This window comes from Danio rerio, chromosome 10, assembly GCF_052040795.2.
Source record: "Danio rerio strain M-AB ecotype USA chromosome 10, GRCz13ab, whole genome shotgun sequence".
NCBI classification, from domain to species: domain Eukaryota; kingdom Metazoa; phylum Chordata; class Actinopteri; order Cypriniformes; family Danionidae; genus Danio; species Danio rerio.
This window is the reverse complement of record NC_141030.1, coordinates 22858625-22879462: the sequence shown is the minus strand read 5'-3', so window position 1 is coordinate 22879462 and position 20838 is coordinate 22858625. Positions and strand designations below refer to the sequence as shown.

General features: G+C 36.2%; 1 protein-coding gene across 4 annotated transcripts in view; it reads right to left on the bottom strand.

Moving 5' to 3' along the window:
- Positions 1-20838, bottom strand: part of lrrtm4l1 (leucine rich repeat transmembrane neuronal 4 like 1) — a 299994-nt gene that overhangs the window by 65456 nt on the left and 213700 nt on the right. Inside the window, 1 exon segment of one of the 4 annotated variants that reach the window (NM_001386662.2) lies at positions 16426-17058. The exons of the other annotated variants lie outside the window; for them this stretch is intronic. Within the exon segment in view, the coding sequence (NP_001373591.2) occupies positions 16426-16429 (4 nt within the window). The 5' untranslated portion in view covers positions 16430-17058. 4 annotated transcript variants of the gene reach the window in all.

Here is a 20838-nt window from a genome sequence, read left to right as displayed (position 1 = left end):
GCTATTACCCAAAGTGCCAAAGTAATGGCAAAACATGGATAAAATGTGAACTTTTGCAGTAAAATGGAATCAAATGGTTTTTAACTCATATGTTTGACTTTTTATATCAGTTTCACTAGAGCAGAACTTTTAAAACATCCACAACCCATATCCCATTGCTTGCATCAAGCTCAGCTGTCAAGTCCCCACTAATTTTAATGTCATGTCAGTAGTGTGATAGACTGGGTAAATGTTTAATGAAAGAACTGCACTTACTGTGCCATATTAAAATTCCCTATCTCTCCAAAATAAACTCTGAGTGGAAAATTGAGAGCAAATGTAGGATTAAATTGGTCGAATTATGCACTTTTTACATGACGTGAGGTTTCAGGCTTTTCCTAGAAGGTTTTTTAGATTTATTTTAACATGCTAGCATATTAACAACAGAACATAATAACAGAGCATCTTTACACACATCCAATATTTCCAAAAGCATAGAAAAACAGAATAAAATTAATAAAACTAATAAAATAAATAGGCCTGCCCTAAATAATTTTTACTTAAATAATTAATTAGAGAACAAAACGAAAACACTGACTGATCCTTTTTAAGGAACGAGGCATGGGCTGTTTTTTTTTTTTTTTAATAATGTTTTTTCTTCCGTCAAATAAAAATAGCAGACTTTCTAAAATCGCTCGCTCCACGGAAAATATGCATTTATTTAATGCCCCGCTGTTATTATTATATTACAAAACCTTTCTACATTTTTAATAGAAATAATTATTTATTTTAAAGATTATGTCTTGATATAAAGCTTCCTCTCTCACTCGCGGTTCAAGTGCGTGCGCTGCATGATGAAAAAACAATAACAACGCGTGCATATGTTGACTTTTTGTAAAAAGTTTTGTTGTTTAAATATGATATTTCATTAATTTACATATATGCTTTATAGGCTATAAAATAAAAGCTAAAGCCTATTTGTTGTGTTTATGACGCAGACAGGAGGCCATCAGCATCAGCGCTGGTTTGGCATCAACTCGTCTGTATCAAACAGCAATATTCTCATTTCTTTTTGCTTCTTTGGCAAATATGTCTGTAGGCATGTGTGGTCAGACGTTATCGTCCCGCAAGTAAACAAATACGTCTGATCACAGCAAACGTGATTTTCCATTCCAAAAATGTGAGGCACACCTCACTCCTTTTATGTTGACAAGGAAAAAAAAGGTGCAGTCCTCCTTTTTTATGTCACTATGAAACGACTGAATCAGCTGGGTATTGATTGTGCAAGAATGTTGCTGTCTATGTTGTTACAATTTTAATATTTAATAATATTGTGATGGCTAGGCAGTGGCGCAGTAGGTAGTGCTGTCACCTCACAGCAAGAAGGTCACTGGTTCGAATCTCGGCTCAGTTGGCGTTTCTGTGTGGAGTTTGCATGTTCTCCCTGCCTTCGCGTGGGTTTCTTCCGGGTGCTCCGGTTTTCCCTACAGTCCAAAGACATGCGGTACAGGTGAATTGGGTAGGCTACATTGTCTGTAGTGTATGAGTGTGTGTGTGAATGTGTGTGTGGATGATTCCCAGAGATGGGTTGCAGCTGGAAGGGCATTGAAAAACTTGCTGGATAAGTTGGCGGTTCATTCTGCTGTGGCGACCCCACATTAATAAAGGGACTAAGCCGACAAGAAAATGAATGAATAAATAATATTGTGATATTCAAGATTTGAAATTCATGCAACTCTGGATAACTTGAAACAGCGAGCAATAGTCTCACCTACGTCTTTAAAAGTTCACTGCTGCTCTGGGATGAGCTGCGTGCAAAACACTTGCAACTGTTAGTAAACCATTTAAAAGTTGCCCCTCCTCTCACAAAAAGCACATTCAATCTGCCCCTTATGCAGCCAAACTAAAATATATAAAATAATATTTTTTAATTGTTTAACTGATATCATAAATCGGTGAATATGGAAGTCAATGGTTACAGGTTTTCAGATTTCTTTAGAAAAAAAAAAAACTTCATTCGTGTTTAACGGAAGAAAAAAAACTCATAAAGCTTTGTGATAACTTATGTGTAAATAAATAGTGAGTGAATTTTTATTTTTGGGTGAACACTTTAAATAACATAAATTACTGATGAATCTTCTGCTGAGGCTACCAGACTTTCCTCCTTTTGCCTGAAAGCACACAGCGTTGCCTATACCTGCCAGCAGAAGCATGTACATACAGTATATTATTTCATATAAGTGAAAAAGTATGATCTGCTCACACATTACATGTTGTTTTAGTAGCCTAGGGGTAGGGTAAAAGCTACTGTAACTATAAGAAGAAACTTCTGAGAGACCTGACCATGGATTTATAATGGGTTGCCTTACACCATAAACTGTAAAAAAATGGACAAAGTATTCGTGGCGTCACCCATAGGTTTCTGAAGAGCGCAAAACAGACCTATAAGTAGGCGTAACCAACTGTCTCCATTTTGTTTGCGAGTCATCGCATCGACCAGAGATTTCCAAAAAAGGGCAAAGAAGCAAAGCATCAGTGGAACTACAGCTGCCTGCCAGCATTTCGGGAGAAACGCTTAACACTTCATTACCTGTGACTCATTTGTGACCACATTTGCTTGGTTGTATAAAATATTAATAAAGTGTTTAGTCTACAAAACACTGTTGTCATACATTGAGCCACTAAGCACTGTTTTTTTAGTGATGGGTCGTTCATGAACGATTCGTTCATTTTGACATTTTGACTCTGGAACTACGAGTCCTTTCAGGGAGGGATTCGTTCATCCACGCGTGCGCACATTTGTGCAGGTGGTATCATTCATTTCAAGTCTTTTGAGTTGTTCATCGCGAAAAGGCAGAAGCCAATCATATGCACTTAGAGCCGGAAAAAGAATTGAATCGTTCATCTCTCGAGTCCTCTATCGGGATTGAGTGATTCGTTCCTTATGGGCCAATCATATGCGTTTAGAGCCGGAAAAAGAATTGAACCGTTCATCTCAAGTCCTCGGGTTTGAGTTATCCTGTCATGTAATGAACAACTGACTCAAGAACCAGAAGACTTAAAAGGTGAACTAATTATCATGGCTCCTATCGTGTACATTGGTTAAGATTATATGTGACTGTCAGTGTAACGTGAACGAACTACTGACATTTGAAGACATGAAGAGGTGAGCTAAGCAAAGAGACAACAATACTTTCATAGATAAAAGAGCAGATAAACATTGAATTATTATTTTCTCCTTCTTATAGTATTCTATTGATGACTTATATGTCGTGTAATCAACCTTTTGGGCTAGTTGTAGATGTGTTTGGAAGCAATTCGTAACATTTTAATAATATTTTGGCAAATTGAACCAAATAAACAAAATGACTCGAAAAAAGATTCGGTCATCTCAGACTCAAAGAACCGAGTCAGTAAAATGATCCGAACTTCCCATCACTTCTGTTTTTATTATGTTTTTTGTACAGGAGGAAAATGTCAATAATTAGCAAATAATTAAAATATTATCTGTGTTAGTAAATGCAAGGCAGTTGATGAAATCCAGGCATAAAACTGTATGACAACATTTCAGATGACTCGGCTATAGCGTACAGTTTTTTTATCTGTCAGGTATTGGAATACACTGAAGTTCTAAAGAAAATTAAAAATGATAAATGATCTTAAATAAAACAAATAAACTTATAGATATGGTGCAGTGCATCGGGAAAGTGTTCATAGAGCTTCACTTTTTCCACATTTTTTTGTTACAACCTCATTCCTAAATGGATTCAATTAATTTATTTCCTCAAAATTATACACACAATACCCCATAATGACAATGTGAAAAAGGAGTTTTTGAAACTGTTGCAAATTTATATATATTAAAACAAAACTGAAAAATCACATGTACATGAGTATTCACAGCCTTTGCTGTAAAGCTCTAAATTGAGTTCAGGCACATTCTGTTCCATTGATCATTTTTGAGATGTTTCATCAGCATAATTATGGTTCACCTGTGGTAAATTCAGTTGATTGGACATGATTTGAAAAGGCATAAACTTGTCTATATACTGTAAGGTCCCGGGGTTGACAGTGCATGTCAAAGAACAAACCAAGCATGAAGACAAAGGAATTGTCTATAGACCTCTAAGACAGGATTGTCTCAAGGCACAAGGCTGGGGAATTTTACAGAAACATTTCTGCTGCTCTGTAAGTTTTAATGAGCATAGTGGCCTCCATCATCCGTAAATTGAAGCTGTTTGGAACCACCAGAACTCTTCCAATAGCTTCCTGGCCATCTAAGCTGAGTGGTCGGGGGAGAAGGGCCCTAGTTAGGGAGGTGATCAATAACCCGATGGACACTCTGTCTGAGCTCCAGCATTCTTCTGTAGAGAGAGGATAATCTTACAGAAGGACAACCATCTGTGCACTAATCCACCAATTAGGTCTGTTTGGTAGAGTGGTCAGACGGAAGCTGCTACCTGCCTGGAATTTGCCAAAAGGCATCTGAAGGACTCTCAGACCATAAGAAACAAAATTCTCTGGTCTGATGAGACTAAAATTGAACTCTTTGGAGTGAATACCAGGCGTTACGTTTGGAGAAAACCAGCCATCGTTCATCACCAGGCTAATACCATCCCTACAGTGAAGCATAGTAGTGGCAGCATCATGCTGTGGGGATGTTTTTTCAGCAGCTGGATTTGGAAGACTAGTCAGGATAGAGGAAAGGATGAATGCAGCAATGAACCGAGACATCCTTGAATGAAAACCGGCTTCAGAGAGCTCTTGACCTCAGACTGGGGCAAAGGTTCATCTTCCAGCAGGACAATGACCTAAAGTACACAGCAAAAATATCAATGTGGTGGCTTCACAACAACTTGATGAATATCCTTGAGTGGCCCAGCAAGAGCCCAGATCTAAATCCTATTGAAGATCTGAAAATGGCTGTACACAGTTGCTTCCCATCCAACCTGATAAAACTTGAGAGGTACTGCAAAGAAGAATGACCAAAATTTCCAAAGACAAGTTTGCGGCATCACATTCAAAAAGACTTGAGACTGTAATTGCTGCCAAAGGTGCATCAACAAAGTATTGAGCAAAGGCTGTAAATACTTATGTACATGTGATTTTTCAGGCGACCAATGAGACCTAGCTGTCACTCAAGTGGCCATGGGTTGTCATGAAGGGTAAAATTGCTGTTCACTGTTCACTGACTGTTCACTGCAGTCAGTGAACATCTAAAGATTCTGGAGCCAGCCCCCAAAGCCAAGTTGATGAATTGAAGTTTTAGTTACTTCCGTATTGGCTTGACGAGGGTGAACAGGATATTGACGCTTGGTTTAAACTCAATGGCACAAGGTGAACAAGGCAGCTGGCTGCCATCTAATGATATTTGTTAAACATAGGTTTTTAAATAGTCATAAGCTCTCAGCTTATGCAGCTTCTGTCAGGTTAGTCAAAAAACTCATGTGAGTTGCCACAACAGCAGTTTTATAACATTTTAACAGGTACTTGCAATAATAAACCACAGGAAGAGCCCTAACAGAAACTTCCATAGTCTTGGTTACATTTAAGGTAATCTAACACATTAATGGAAGAAGACTGCTTGGAACTTTGCAGATATCTGTCATGCTCAGGGAGTAATATGACGTATTAAAGCTGAAAGTTTAAAAAGCACAGGTCCCTTTAATGAGTCCAACATGGCTACGGGAAATGCAAATGTGCCTATTATTATTAGAATAAAAATAATGATCATTCAACCCAAAGCCATATCATTATACCCACCATTCAGATAGGGTAATTATGATAAAAAATAAGCCATGTTTGCTTTAATTCCTTCTCAAATACTTGGCTTCTCTATAGGATCCGCCTCTTGAGCAAGGTAATTGTGCCAATTATAATAAAAATACAGCTACACAAAGACTAAACAGTAAATTCCCAGTAATGAGACTCCTAAACTTTTTCATAACACTGATTCTTGAGAACTGGGGCGAGACGGGCTGTGAAACTAAAGAAATAAAAATTTATGTTTGAAGGAATAATGTTCAATCTGTTCAGCACTTTTGGAGGTATCTACCCATGAAATGTGTTTTTCCTAGTCTCAGAATGGGTCAATACTATCAGATATGAATATATTTATTAGATCCAAATTCATTAAATGAATGAATTGAGACACCAGGGTAGTTGCAAACTTCAGCTCAATCTATAAAACTGTCAAAACAGTGAAATGTAAAATCAGAATATCACACAATGGTATTATGCAGATGCATTGTCATATCTAAAGTAAAATACACACATTTATGACCTTGTTCAACTTGGATCAGGTAAAATATTGTATTAATGCCTTTAAGATGAAGACCAATGATCTCAAACTCAATTCTTGGAGGGCTGCAGCTCTGCAAAGTTTAGCTTCAACCACCTCTAACTAATGCCTGCTTAACAGTCTCTTGCAAGAGCTTTGTTTAATAAAAGAGCATATTGTAGGTTAGACACCCCAGTGAGACAATGTGTGTAAGAGTAAAGCAAGAACTAGATTTTCTTTAAAATAAACGTTAAGTTTATTATTAAGCCGTTTGGAGTTGTTTTTAGTCACGGAAATTTATTTCCACATTTGAAAAATCGCCAGACCGGAAGTGACGTCGGATGAGGGAGTTCGCGCATATAAACACTATGAAGACAACTGATTGCAGTGCGCGTTTGGATGCCGAGATAAGATATTCTGAGAGACTCACACAAACGACAGACCACAGCCATACAATTATAAGCCTGTGGACAGACCAGCAGACAGAACAGCAGTCAGAGAAGTGTAATTTAACTATTGTGAGGGAGAATAGAGCAGGTTTATGGTGAGGCCAGTGTTGGCTAACAGACAGATATGTAAGATAACAAAATCTTATCTGGCAACAGCAAAGCTAGTATTGATCATCTATAAGTATTTATACTTACCAGTAACAGAAACTAATGAGCATTTAACACAGTTATGCCACATTGACCCTATATATAATAGTAGATAAGTGAATACAAAACACAAATAACACAGAACGTCTGGAATAATGCAGAAAAATGTAAACAAGGTACTGGAAAATCTTTTTTTTTTATTTTACAAAAGGTTTTCAGATCTTCTGTATAAAAAATAAAAACAACATCAAATATTAAAACAATTAAAATAAGTTTTTAAATATGTGTATTTTTGCAATTATTTTTTATTGGGTATAAGATTATCTTTATCAGATCCCATTTAGGCAACAATCCATAAAAAGACAAGTATAGTTGTTACAGTATAAAATATTTACAAAGATTTGATCAACAGATCTGACCTGCATTAATGATTAAATAAACTTCAACCCTGAATTCAAGTTCAAATTCTAAATGCAACTCAAGTTCAAGTTTAATTTAATCAGCACAAAATCATAAGCAGTGTTAATATAGTGTTAAGCATTTTTACTCTTTTTATATGTATAAGTATCTGTGTGAGTGTGTGTATACTGAAAGGAAAATATATTATCGGAACCATTTAAAAGTAAACCTAAAATTATTTTTCAGTAAGCTGGCCAACGTTTATGTGGGTACCACACCATCATGTCTTTAATGTGTTAAATTGTGAATGCTCTGTAAAAAGATGCCGACAGCCTCATCCTTGTAAACCCGCTGGAAGGATCTTGAAAGGAGAGCAAATGTAGTGGCCACTTCTGCATTCTCATCGAGCCTGTGATGAACTCCAGTAGTCCACCGTCAGACACGCAGTGAGGGCTGATGCATGTATTCTGGGGAAATAATGCAAAAGTTTAAATCATGTTTATTAATAATGTATATTTTAAATTTCATTATATGATTTTTAATATAACACAATACAGAAAACCCAACCACATTTGCAGGCCCCTGGATAGTGAACTGCAAACCATCTCACATATGCAGTAGACTGTACCCATTAGAAGTTAATCATGTGAGAACAAACTTCAATTTTTTGTATGTTATTTGATTTTCTTCTACAAGATGAATATTCCTCAAATGTGAATAAAAAGTACCTTTCCTCATTGACAGGACAGAATATTTTTACTCTCCCTCAAGTGGTTTTAAACCTTATTGACTTTCTTCTGTTGATCACAAACCAAGATATTTTGAAGAAAGCTAAAAATCTGTAACCATTGACTTCTATAGTGGGAAAAACAGATATGGAAGTCAATGGTTACACGTTTCCAATATTTAAAAAAAAGGAAGTCAAAGATAGTGTGAGTTTACCTGCCTGTATTATATAGAAATACTGTAGTAATTCTTTGCCCTACTATATTTTGTTATCAAATAATACCATGTAATGTACAAATAATTCACAATAGGGGTCATAAAATTTTACCCGATGAACGAGGTGAATGTCTGAGATAAATTGGTTTTATATTCTTACGTTCTGACTTTCTCCCTAATAATATAATTTCAGAAGAGAATTATTTGCTAATTCCTAATATCATGTTAGCAGCCAATGACTATCAAAGTACAACATTGTTCACTGTCAGTTTAATAGTGTTAATGTTGTTTTTAAGTCCTATTTACGTGTGATTTCAGTCATTATAATAAAAGTACTATGGTAAACAAAACTGAGAGTGTCACACAAGCTGTCAATAATCGAATGTGCGAATATAAAATCTACTTTACCTTAGTTGAGGTTACTCTGTGAGCCAAAGTGAAGCACAGTTGAGCGAGAGGCCAGTGGAGAGAAAGCCTTCAGCTCCGGTTCATCATCTCTGTCTCCCAAAGTCTAATAAACACACCACAAAGCAAACAAAGTCACAACGCTGTAACTATACAAGACATTTATTATATTAGCAAACTGATGCTACTAGCCGTCTTATCATATGTGTACAGTTTTACACGCTTTAAAAAAGTATATTTAATATACTTAACAATACAAGCTAGCAGTCCTGATATAGGCTACTCCAAAGTAAACACATCACGTTGCTTCAAATTACTCAAAGAATAATGCTTTCGGACTTGAAAGTTAACAAACATAAACGAAAAATGAGTTGTCTTACCGTGTCTCTCGCCGTTCGCGTCAGCTATCACTCTTATCGGATTCATCCCATTTCACGAACCAAAACAGCAACAGGAAAGTTGTGGACTTGATCTGTTGACAGGCTGGAGTTTGTGCAGTTCCCATAAACGCAATAATATACCACGATGATGATAAATTACGCCAAAACTAACAACCAGTTCTGCTATTAGCTCCTCTGCCCCACTGTAAACAGCGCGCGTCTGTCAGATAAGTCACTCTTCTGACGTCACCGGGGGGGTTAGAAAAAAAAGCGGAAGTGGGAAAACAGACACATTTTCTTTAAAATTTGTGCCCTTGCACTTCGTAAAACATTTTAATTTGGTATTTTATGGTATTATAGAGTGTATTATAGAGATTTCACAAACGATTCTACCTTTTTTTAACTGTTTTTTAACCTACAATATGCTCTTTAAGGTTGGAGCAAAAATGTGAAGAGCTGCGGCACCCCAGGAATCGAGTTTGAGACCTATGATTAAGACTTTATGAAAATTTCATAAATCCCTAATGGTATTGACAAAAACTATTTATGCTTAATAAATTATACTTACATCTTTATAAGGGGTTTATTTCTTGTCCCATAAACAGTTTTGATAGTAGTACGTGTTGCAAATCATCACAATGCAAACACAAATAGAAAACATGCTGCAAATCCTCACAAACACTTGTGTGTATTGCCTCTTCTTGTTGAATCACTGAATGCCTACTGAATAGTAAGAAACTTTGGACAAAAAGCATCAATAAAGAAAATTCTTCTTTAATTGTTAATATGAGGTCAAAATAAATTAAGAGGGAAATTTTAATGATGGTTGAGACCCTTTTAGTAGGCGAATGATGCAACAGACAACAATACAATCACATTTATAATCAAATTTTAGATTCAAGTTTAGTTTATACATACACTCATTTCAAGAGGATGGTTCACTTATGATTGATCACGAATGATCTCACATTAGATAACACATGATTCACCAATCAGACGATTTCCAACTCACTATAAAATAACCAGTGTCTTACATCAGTTATCTTCATCTTGAAGTATTTCCCTCCCTCCCCTACTCCTTCCTTTTTCTAGACTGGGCGACACGATGGCCCAGTGATTAGCACTGTTGCCTAATAGCAAGAATGTCATTATTAAAAGTCCTTACTGGACCAGCTGACATTTCTGTGCTGAGTTTGCCTCTTCTCCCTGTACTTGCATGGGTTTCCCCCCAGTTCCTTGGTTTCCTACCAGTACAAAAACACGCAATACAAGTAAATTGACCATATCAAATTGGCACTATAGATAAGCTCCAAAGCAGTAGAGCTATCCCTATAATCTGTCATTACCCAGGTTGGGGAGTTCATCGAGATCTAGCTGAACTCAAACACTCGCCCTGCTAAATGGAGAGAGCCCAGGATTTGAGGATTTTAGGGCATATTTACACTAGGTACAGTTGCCTTGAACCGCGCAGAAGCACACTTGTACCACTCCCCTCTCCTCCGACATCTTGCACTCACATTTGTGGATTCCGAACCTGAGCAAGCTTCCGTCAATGATGCAACTGTTCAGTTTAACAGGAAGAGAAGCGTTCTCCCTCACCACTAGGGATGCAATGATTCTCTGTAAAAAACTGTATCATGCCGTTGTTTGGTTTGTCCTGTGATTCACAGTTCAGAATATGCATTATTAATATTTGTTTGTTAATTATAAACAACTAAAACAAAGCAGTTCCGCCTTTGTACGTTTCCGATTACCTTTCCAATCCATTGCACATGTGAAGACCTGTCCAATCACCTCTTAGTATGTAAATCTGTTGTTGACATCACATTTCCTCACATGTGCATGTGGAGTTTCAGCATGGCAAGTGAAGGAGATAATGTGCAAATCCGTAGGTGAGGCCAAATCACAGCACATTGCTATCAGTGTTTTAACAGACATTCAATATCAATTCAGACAATTCAATTCAGACTTGCACAAAAACATAACAAATGCAGTTTTGCTGTTGATGCAAGAATAGCCTAAATCAGTGGTCACTAACAGGCGGATCAAGGTCCGTGTCTAGAGCCAGAAGCATCCCATATCGACGCAGACATACAACAGGTATGTTACTTCAGTCCAGCTCTTTCTGAGTGTTCTTCCCCACCCGATCGCTACCGCTATTTAATCTGTTTACGCGCTGTCTGCTAGAAACGATTTCCTTCTCAATTGACTGTTCCCGCTGAAATAAAAGAGAAGAGCCAAAGACTCTCTCTTTGCTTAAGTTTCATTCAATACGATGGTGCTAAGTGAAACAGAGCACTCTGGAATCATAATGAAATCATACAGAAATCATAAATAAAACTGCGTAATTTTTAACAGAAGTAATTTAAGCAGAAGTTGCACCTCTATTCACCACAGTGGATATTGCTTTAGTTATAATATTTTAGTCATTGGAAATGCAGTGACATGCAGTCAAATATTTTGCAGTTCCACAGCTTTTTATGCTCATAAATTATAAAAATGATCGTGCTGCACTTATTAGGAGGATTGCTGAAGGTGCCGCTGATGTGCAAAGGGGGATTTGCATCTTTAATAAACTACAACCGTTTGCACCCTTTTAAAAGTAAGAATGATTAATAAATTCATATGAAACAGTCCCTTAAAAGTGACGTCTCATTGCAGTTTCAGGCTCAGGCGTGCTTTGCACTTACACTACAAGTGATCCACTCCAAATTGGACCAAGCTCTGGCAAACCTCTTCCATCCGGGACCAGGCCTGGCCAACTGAACTGTGTCTGAAAAGATCTAGTGGGTTTAGACACGACTTTAAACGAATCAACGCTGTTTTTCAGCCTTTATAAAGCATATAAACATAGCTATTCTCTCGATAAAATCCATGTAAGCCATTTAGAAATAAAGCTAGAGTCACCAGGCAGACAGAAGCCCTGTCTATCACGCAAATCTATGTCTGTTGAAAAGTGAATTTGATGCATGAATGAATGAAGCGGATTTGATGCGCAAATGAAGCAAGTAAACTCAAACTGTTCACACGCGAATAGCTGATTGATTCCCACTTGCCACTTCGTGTAAACACAGCATTAGAGGTCAGAGAAGTAAGGTTTACCTGCACAACACTTCACTAGCTGGCCTCTACTACACTCACCCCCTAAACTAGGTCACAACACCAATATAATCCCCACCGGTCCTAAACCACCCAACCCGCTCTGAGCTGGGATCGACCCAGCGACTTTCCGCAGGGGAGTCAGTTGCTTCACCAAGGAGACCACAGTCTTTAGCATCTGTCGCTAGAGCAACTTTAGAGGTCAGAGGAGTGAGGTTTACCAGCACAGCACTTCACTAGCTGGCCTCTGCTACACTGTCAATCCAATGAAGATGTTTTCTTAATTTGCTGGTATTTTTTCTATTTACATGTGTTTTCTTAAGTCAAAGTGCAATGAGATATCTCAGCCACAATATAAATGTTTAATATATTCATTAAAACTGGTATCAGAGTTGGAAAAAAGTGTTCATCTTTAATAGTATGTGACTACAGAATAAAAAAAACTGTCAGGAACATGAGATTCTTCAATGATTTGAAACTTCTTCAGACCCCAAAAGAACATCTTTGGAGGGACTCTTTTAATTTGGATTGAGCACATTGTGGTTCTCACATAACAATGTCACGACTTGCTCTTTAAGGTGTTTCAAGATCATAAAAAGTTTTAGGATAATGAAATTTTAGGGTGGTTAAATAAGAGATCACTCAGCAGCATGGACTCCATCCAATTTTTAACAAGAGATAGTAACGGCTCGCCACTTATCCCAGAGATAGGAAGCTGGATTTTATCCATATGAGACCACAGCTCAAGCATATAATTTAGCCGGCCAAACCAAAGCAGCACTATTGAAATGATGGACCTCCTGCACACTTAAGGCACATTATTCAACATACATTAAGTGTGAGATTGAAGAGTGCTGTAACTCTGCCTTGGTCACGATGTGGAGCACACAACAAAGGAGTAATTTATGCTAAAAGCATTATTTATGGCACAATTGTGATTGTAAAACCAGCTTAATCCACCGTGCTGAATAAAGTGTGCAGAACTCTTAGCAAGACAGATATACATTTGATGCGAGTAACAAGCCGCATGATGGTGCTAAGAATTAAGAATGCAAAAAGTCCAGTAGCGAACGCTCATAAATAAATTAAACATGCTCCAATAATATGAAAGAAAACTCATATGTGTAAAGACATGCAAGCAGAGGCCAGTCATCTTTTCTTATGCAATATTAATACTAGGCACTCTGCATACTGTCCAGCTGTATACATAATTGCCATTCCATTGGTTTTTCCATTGGTTGATGCCAAGGGAAGGTTTAGTCAGACATGAAAATGCACTCGTCATTTCCAACCTGTTTGAGGTTTTTTCTTCTGTTGAGCACAAAAGATTATACTTTGAAGAATGAGTTTACTTTCTGTCCACAGATTTTACTTTAACCTTTTTTTACATTTTAAAATGGCATCAACAGTACACTTAAGAAAGCTTTGAAGCATCGTTAGGGTGATTAAGTAATTGTAGGCCCATTTTAAGTGAGATTTTTTTTCAGAAAAAAAAAAGAGTATATAAGTAAAAATACAGTATGTATGCATTTTTTTCAGGATATGTAATCTTTGAAAGAGACTGCATAATGAATGTCAAGCACAAATGTGTCACTTTCATCCCTCAAGGCTATTTTATCTTAGAAAAGAGAGTCTCTTCTTGGATTTAAATGCTTTGAATGCAAGGCCCAATATATAAGTATGTTATATGAAGAAATGATGAAGTACTTTACTGTACTTTTAATATAGACCATCCCTATAGGCTCTTAAAGTGTCTATAAGTGTGCAGATTTAGTGATCAATGTAATGGGCACAAAAAAAATAAAAAATAGATCTGATGCATGTAGACGTGCTTTTTCAAGAATACTGCCAATTTCTAAGTGCAATCCATCATCCTGATCCTGTAATGGACCATATCTACTCTTCATTCAGCAGGAATAAATATGAAATCATCTTAGCTTGATTGGAGCACTGAATGAGATATGGAAATAGACATGCACCATGTTGGAAAGAAGAAAGTACAACAGACATGTTTAAAACATGAAGTACCATGCTAGCATTTGAAACCAATTCACTAGTTGCTCTATAAAAGAGAAATAAGGATCTTAAAAGAACTTGAAGATATCTCAGAAATATCTACAGCGCACAATAAAACCATGCTCACATGAATTCAGTTAAGGGTCAAACATTTATAAAAAGTAGGTTTAACTAAAAGCCTGAACTCTGTGCTCAAGTTATTCTTCATAAATGCCAACTTAGGGCAAAGGTCACAATGCGCTTTATGTTATAATTGTATACTGTTGGGGTATGTTGTCACAAACGTCAGTGTTTTTTTTTTCTGCAATAATGGTGGAAATGTTCAATGGCTTATTGTAGCCCATGCGTTAAGGTATGAGTCTATATAGAGCCGGACTTTTTGAAAAATAACCTCACCTTGAGAAATACTCTATTCAATTGAGTATAAAAAGTGTAACTAGCCCCCATCTCCCCCGCAGGCTACAACTGCTGCAACTGTTTTGACAGATAATCTATATCAAAATGAAATGGATACAACTTTTATGAAATAATTATTACAGTTTTAATGGTCATATGAGATAGAAATAGCCTAATAAAATCACATTTTCTTTTGTACATTTTGAAGGCATGAAAAATAGCCAATGGGACAAACACAAATCTTACTCCATGCTACAATGAACTAAACATATTTAGGACAATTCCCATTCTGTTTGGACGAGAAATAAAGTATGCTTGTCATACTAGAGTTTTCTGGCTTCATCTCATTTCATGGTATCTTAACAGGACATTAGCTATAATAAAGTAGAGATTTGTGAATCTTTCTTTTGAGTCTGTACTTTTCTATAATAGGACTCACTTGGAAAAAAAACACAGAGGTTATTCACAAGTAGATGAGTCAGATGTGTTCTGATTTACAGCTGATGTTTTAATCTATCTTTATTATTTTTATCCACTTTTAACCATTTTCCTCATTTTTTGACAGGAGGATGTAACACTTTATTTTGATGGTTCCTATCGCACATTTTGTTGACAAAGTTGCATTGCAACTACATGCCAATTACTTTTCATCAGTATTAGTAGACTGTCTGGTAACTATCTGCTAATACAGCTCCTTCAATATTGAACTGACTTTAAGAAACTCAAGTACACATCAACCTACACTAACCGTAACCCTAACCCCAACCTAACATTCTACTTATAAACGATTCAGAATTAGTTTTCATATAGATGCAATGTAACTTAAATTCAACAAAATGCATCAAAGGGACCATCAAAATAAAGTGATACCGGATGTATAAATACATTTATGGCTGAGATTCTTATGATATTATACTTTAAATAACAAGACAGGAGCAGGAGTTTTAGTTTAAGCACAGATAGCCACAAAACTACATTGGACACTGTGTGGGTTTGTCTCAGAACTCTATTATGAACATTATTATGAGAACATTATGCTTTATACATGTTTTGATTTATTTAAATCAAACGTAAGATTTCAAATGATAAAGTTGAACTCCCATCTGGCTAGATATAACAACATATCCTGTAATATTAAAGAATCAGGTCAGCAGGCAGATCGTATCTGTCTAAATGAATTTGACTATTCTGTATGAGTTTAATACTGTATGGTTTTTACACTAAGAAAATCATCTAACCATAACATATTTTTGCCAAGCTCAAACCTTGCAGCCTCCATTCACACCTGTATTTAGCATTATCCACTTGCAATTGGATCAACAAAAAATGCCTGTGAATCAAGGCTAAACAGGGGTAAACTAAATCAGTGACTAGACAAATCATGGTGATCTGGATTAACAGAAAAAAAGTCAAAAGCATTAAGGGTGAACCAAGTACCTAACTAATGAAATACAAAGTTTATAGTACCAGTGTTAAAATGAACTTGGACTATACACTGCAGTTTTAGGTGATGGAGTTATTATTACAATCTTGTGTCTTTTCCTAAAATAATTTAACTGTAGCACTGATTAATGCTAATTATTTAGGTTCTGACTATAGTTTTATTTTTGTTTTTAATATCTGCGGCTGCAGGATATTAACTGGAATATATCTCCTAAATACAGTAACCTAAATAGAAAACAGTTTGATGCAATATTTTAGAGCATTTTTTCATGTTGCACTAATTATAGCAAATACAGCAGAAAACAAATGCTTTTCGCATTTTACATCTAATGATTTGAATAACCTTGCTTCATACTGTACATAAGTGAACTAACTCTTGTTTTAAAATTGCAAAATATCTATCATCGACTATAAATATAGAGATGACATTATCCGAATCCTCATGAATAGTAATGGATAAACTTTATCCCAGGATGCCAAGTACACTCACCCATATCAGCCGCGCGCTTTTGATTCCACTCGCGTTTTATCCCTGCGGTCAATGCACAGATATTCAGTCTCTCAGGATCCACTCAAACGGACACTTTTTACCTTTAGTCCGAGCAGTATTACAGCCCAACTAAAATCATTATCGATCCGACTCCATATCGCAAAACACTTTAAAACGCGTTGCCTCCTCTGCTTAATCCAACATCACAGCAAACCGCTATAAATCCAACAGCAATTACCATGATGGGCATCCGTCGTTCAAACAAACGGAATATGAATGGATTCTCGCTACGCAGCAAGCAACTGTCTGAAGATGCGAGCAAAAGTTGTTCTGGGTTGCATTATTGGAGCAGTGATGCTTAAATCATGCGGAGCTTATCGACCCGAGGTTCCAGAGGTAAGCAAAGCCAAAAAAAACTGTGAGTCTTGGAGGCTTTGCGTAAGAGCAAACGTGTGCTCGCCGCCGCAGTCGAGTCTTAGCAGCTCCGTCCCTGAGAAATATCACAGCCCGCGATGATTGCGCGCTCCCGCCCTCAGGTCCTCCACAGTCATAATAAAGGTGACCCGAGGCAAACCTGCTGCGGTAAACATTCGCGGAATGCCAGTATACAACCAACCCTCTACCCAGCCGAGACTCATGATGAATGTAAATGCCACTCTGCTAATCACAGTATAATAGCGAAAGAGATCCAGTGGGTGTAGAATAGCATAAAGGTATGGACTCCAACCAATTGCTATATGACAGTTCATAATATATGATTTATGCTCAGTCAAAACCAAAAGAAAAAAGCTGTTACTGAATCAAGGTGAAATGTTACAACATTTACAAATAGGCTTTTTGTGTTTAATTGTTTTATTTTGAGGATTTATTTTCTTAATACTTTATATACAATATAACCTTCACAGCATCCTGTGTTTATGGACCCCAGTGATTTTATAAAGTAATCTTAAACTTTAGCCTTAAAGAGATGGTTCACTTAAAAATGTGAAACAAAATTATTAATTTAAAAAATATTGCAATATCGATATGGATATCGATATAAAACTGATCATGATAAAATATTTTTCAAGTAAGTTTATATGGATAGTAATTTTAAAAATCTAAAATCACTAAATATTAAAGGCAGATCTTTGCTCTAGAGTTAAAGATTAGAAACAAGATTGTTAAAATGCATAGCTACTTTTTATTGTCAAACATTTCACAAATCTGAGGTACAGTATAATATTTAAACCTTTAACTTGCAAAAAACTGGAAATAAAAAATTGATTATGGTGTCAAAAGCACAATTTAATCAAACAAATTGGTTAGAAAAAATCTTAGATTGGAAGTTCATTCATTTATTTATTTATTTAAATTTTTTTTGGATTAGTAACTTTATTAATTTGGAGTCGCCACAGCGGAATGAACCACCAACTTATCCAGCATATATTCTATGCGGCGCATGCCTTTCCATCTGTAACCCATCACTGGGAAACATCCATACACACTAATTCACACAAATACACTACGGACAATTTATCTTTTCCAATTCACCTATAGCGCATGTCTTTGGACTTGTGGGGGAAACCTGAGCACCCAGAAAAAACCTACACAAACACGGGGAGAACATGCAAACTCCACACAGAAATGCCATCTGACCCAGCTGGGGCTCAAACCGGCGGCCTTCTTGCGCTGTGAGGCGATTGTGCTACCCTTTCTGAGCACCATTCTGCCCAGATTGGAAGTTAAACAGTTAATTAACATTTAAGATTCAATTTTTAGAAAACTTTTGGCAGCCTACGCAGGCTTCCTTCTAGTGGTATGTAGAGGAATCGCTAAATAATTCAAGTAAAAAAAATGAACACACTTTTAACCCTTTGATGTGTACCTTAACAGCGATGTGATCAAGAAATTGATTTTAATAGGCTAAACTTTTTATCTATTTTTTTTAATGCTTGTTATGTAATTTATTATTTAAATATGTAAATCCAATTCATATATTTAAAAAAACAAGTTAACATTTAGATTTCAAAGATATACAAAAAAGTCATATATACATGCAACATATATTTAAAAATGTATCAAACAGAGTTATATATGAATATTGACATACCGTGTAACCTGTATATATTTATGAGGTCCAAGAAACATTTGCAGGTTTTTTTTTTTGTTTTTTTGTTTTTTATGAACAGGCTACTTTATGATAATACTGAACATTTACACTAACATTTATCTAAACTTTGTTTTGTCAACTTGCAAAACTTACTATGTGCTAACACCTCCGCATAAAAGGCTATTGCGGCAGCTTCACAACGCATGAGCGGCGTGTGAGCAGCGCGGCTATATCTTAGCGTCCATGTTCACAAACGGGACTTACACTGGGAGCAGAGCAGCATGTCAGTGTCAAGCAGGAAAGGTGCGTGTGTGGGGCGTTGGACGATTGGATATGTTTTTTTTTTCTGCGCACATGCTCAGTTTGCTTTTTGATTAAAGTACATTGCTTTCATCACCGTTGGTTGGGTTGCACATAAAGAATGGAACCCTCCTGGGCTGGCCCACGTGAGACCCACCTGCGATGGCCATTATTATTATTTATGATAATACTTTACATTTAAATACAGCAGTTTTCTTTCAACTTTTTAACAACAGAGCCATTTTAATTAACTTTTAAAATCGCATTTTAATTTAAATGTTTTATTTATCTTTTTTTAAACTGTAAGTGTGTTATTGTTCAAACTATTTATTATGTTTGAAGTGTCTGACAAAAATAAATATTCATAATAAAAAGAATTAATCTGCCACGTTTGTGAACTGTGCAGAGCTGTAGCTGCTTGATTATTGTAGGCCTACCATGTGTTTCAATACCAGTCATCATGGTGCTACTTGGAGAGAGAATTATTTCTGAGGTGGTACTTGGTGAAAAAAGTTTGAGAAACACAGATCTAGTGGATTCGCGAGAACAAAAACTGGCAAAAAACATACCTCCGGAGATGTTTCTGGCTCTCTCCAGAAATGTATATAGGGGTACTCAGAATGAGACTGTGTTGATTAAAACAGGGTCTAGCATAAAAAAAAAAAAAAAAAAATATATATATATATCAGTTTTCTCAGTTATCTCAGTTTTTGCTGGTTTTGTTTTGGTCAGCTTAGCAGTTTTGACTGTTTGGTGCTTGTGAATGAATATTGGGAAGGTTCTTATATGCTTCAATCAGCCAATTTTGTTCATGTCAGCTTTGAGTTCAATTACAAAATTAATAATTTATTATTGCTCAGAACAATGTTTTGTGTGCAATTTTTATGTTTTGTGGCAAGCATTCATGTAATAAGCAGGATAATGTACATCCAGGGTGATTGTTTCTTCAGAATGAAGCCCACTTCATAGGGCTGCCAATAAGCCATTATTCTGTGATAAGAACCTTCTGGATCATCCTTGACTTAAATAATTTTGATTGTGTTAATTGGCAAAAACTTGTGTTCATGTGACTAATAAAGTTTTAAATATTTTTAGGCCATCCTGAACTAAACCACAGAGTAAATACTAGTAGTGTCACTACAATGGTAACTCTCCAGATATCGGAAACATCAGTGAATCCCAAAGACTAGTTTAAGTTAATCTTGTGCAAAAACATACACATTTATTTTCTTTATAATCTAATGCAACATGCTGAAAACTAGAAAGTTAATTTAACCAGTTTAAGATAAGTTTAATAAAGCTTGGAGAAGTAATTTAATGTAATTAATACTGTATGTTGACATGAGAAATATGATAAAAATCATATGTGGATCTCCTAATCTTTCCAAAAAAAGCTTTTAAATATTTTTCAGAGCAATGGTTATCTCATTAAACCTTATTATATTGTTAGGAATCAGTGATATTAATTTTGTTTTGCTAGCATAAGTTTTTGTTATGTAAAGTGCCCTCAGTCAGCGACTAGGCTGCACACTGAGGGAAACATGTTTAGATTCAGATATTAAAATAAACTGTTAGTTATAAGCAACATAAAAATGAAACAAATGCTACAAAATTAAGAAGAATCTCCATTTCAGTCCTCCATGGTGCTGTTAGAAGTCCCTAATTATAGTGTGTTTGGAAAAACAGTCGTATAGAGACAAATTGGGGTATATGAGTTCCAGTGTAATGATTAAAACAGTGGAGGTTTTCACTCAGTTTGCTATTCTTGCTTAATTTCTTTGAAGCACTCATTTCTCCTTGTCTTCATAAAGACAGAACATTACGTGACTCAGAAACTCACAAAACACTGATGCGATATATGAAAACCAATTGTTCTGATTCATCTTCTGGTTTGAGAAGCAGGTTTGCTCCAAGCTGTTCTTGACATCCGACTGGCTTGTCTTCCATAAATGATTGAAAGCAGAGCAAAAATAGTCACTAAGAAATACCATCTGCTTAAGAATGTCAATATTAGAACATGA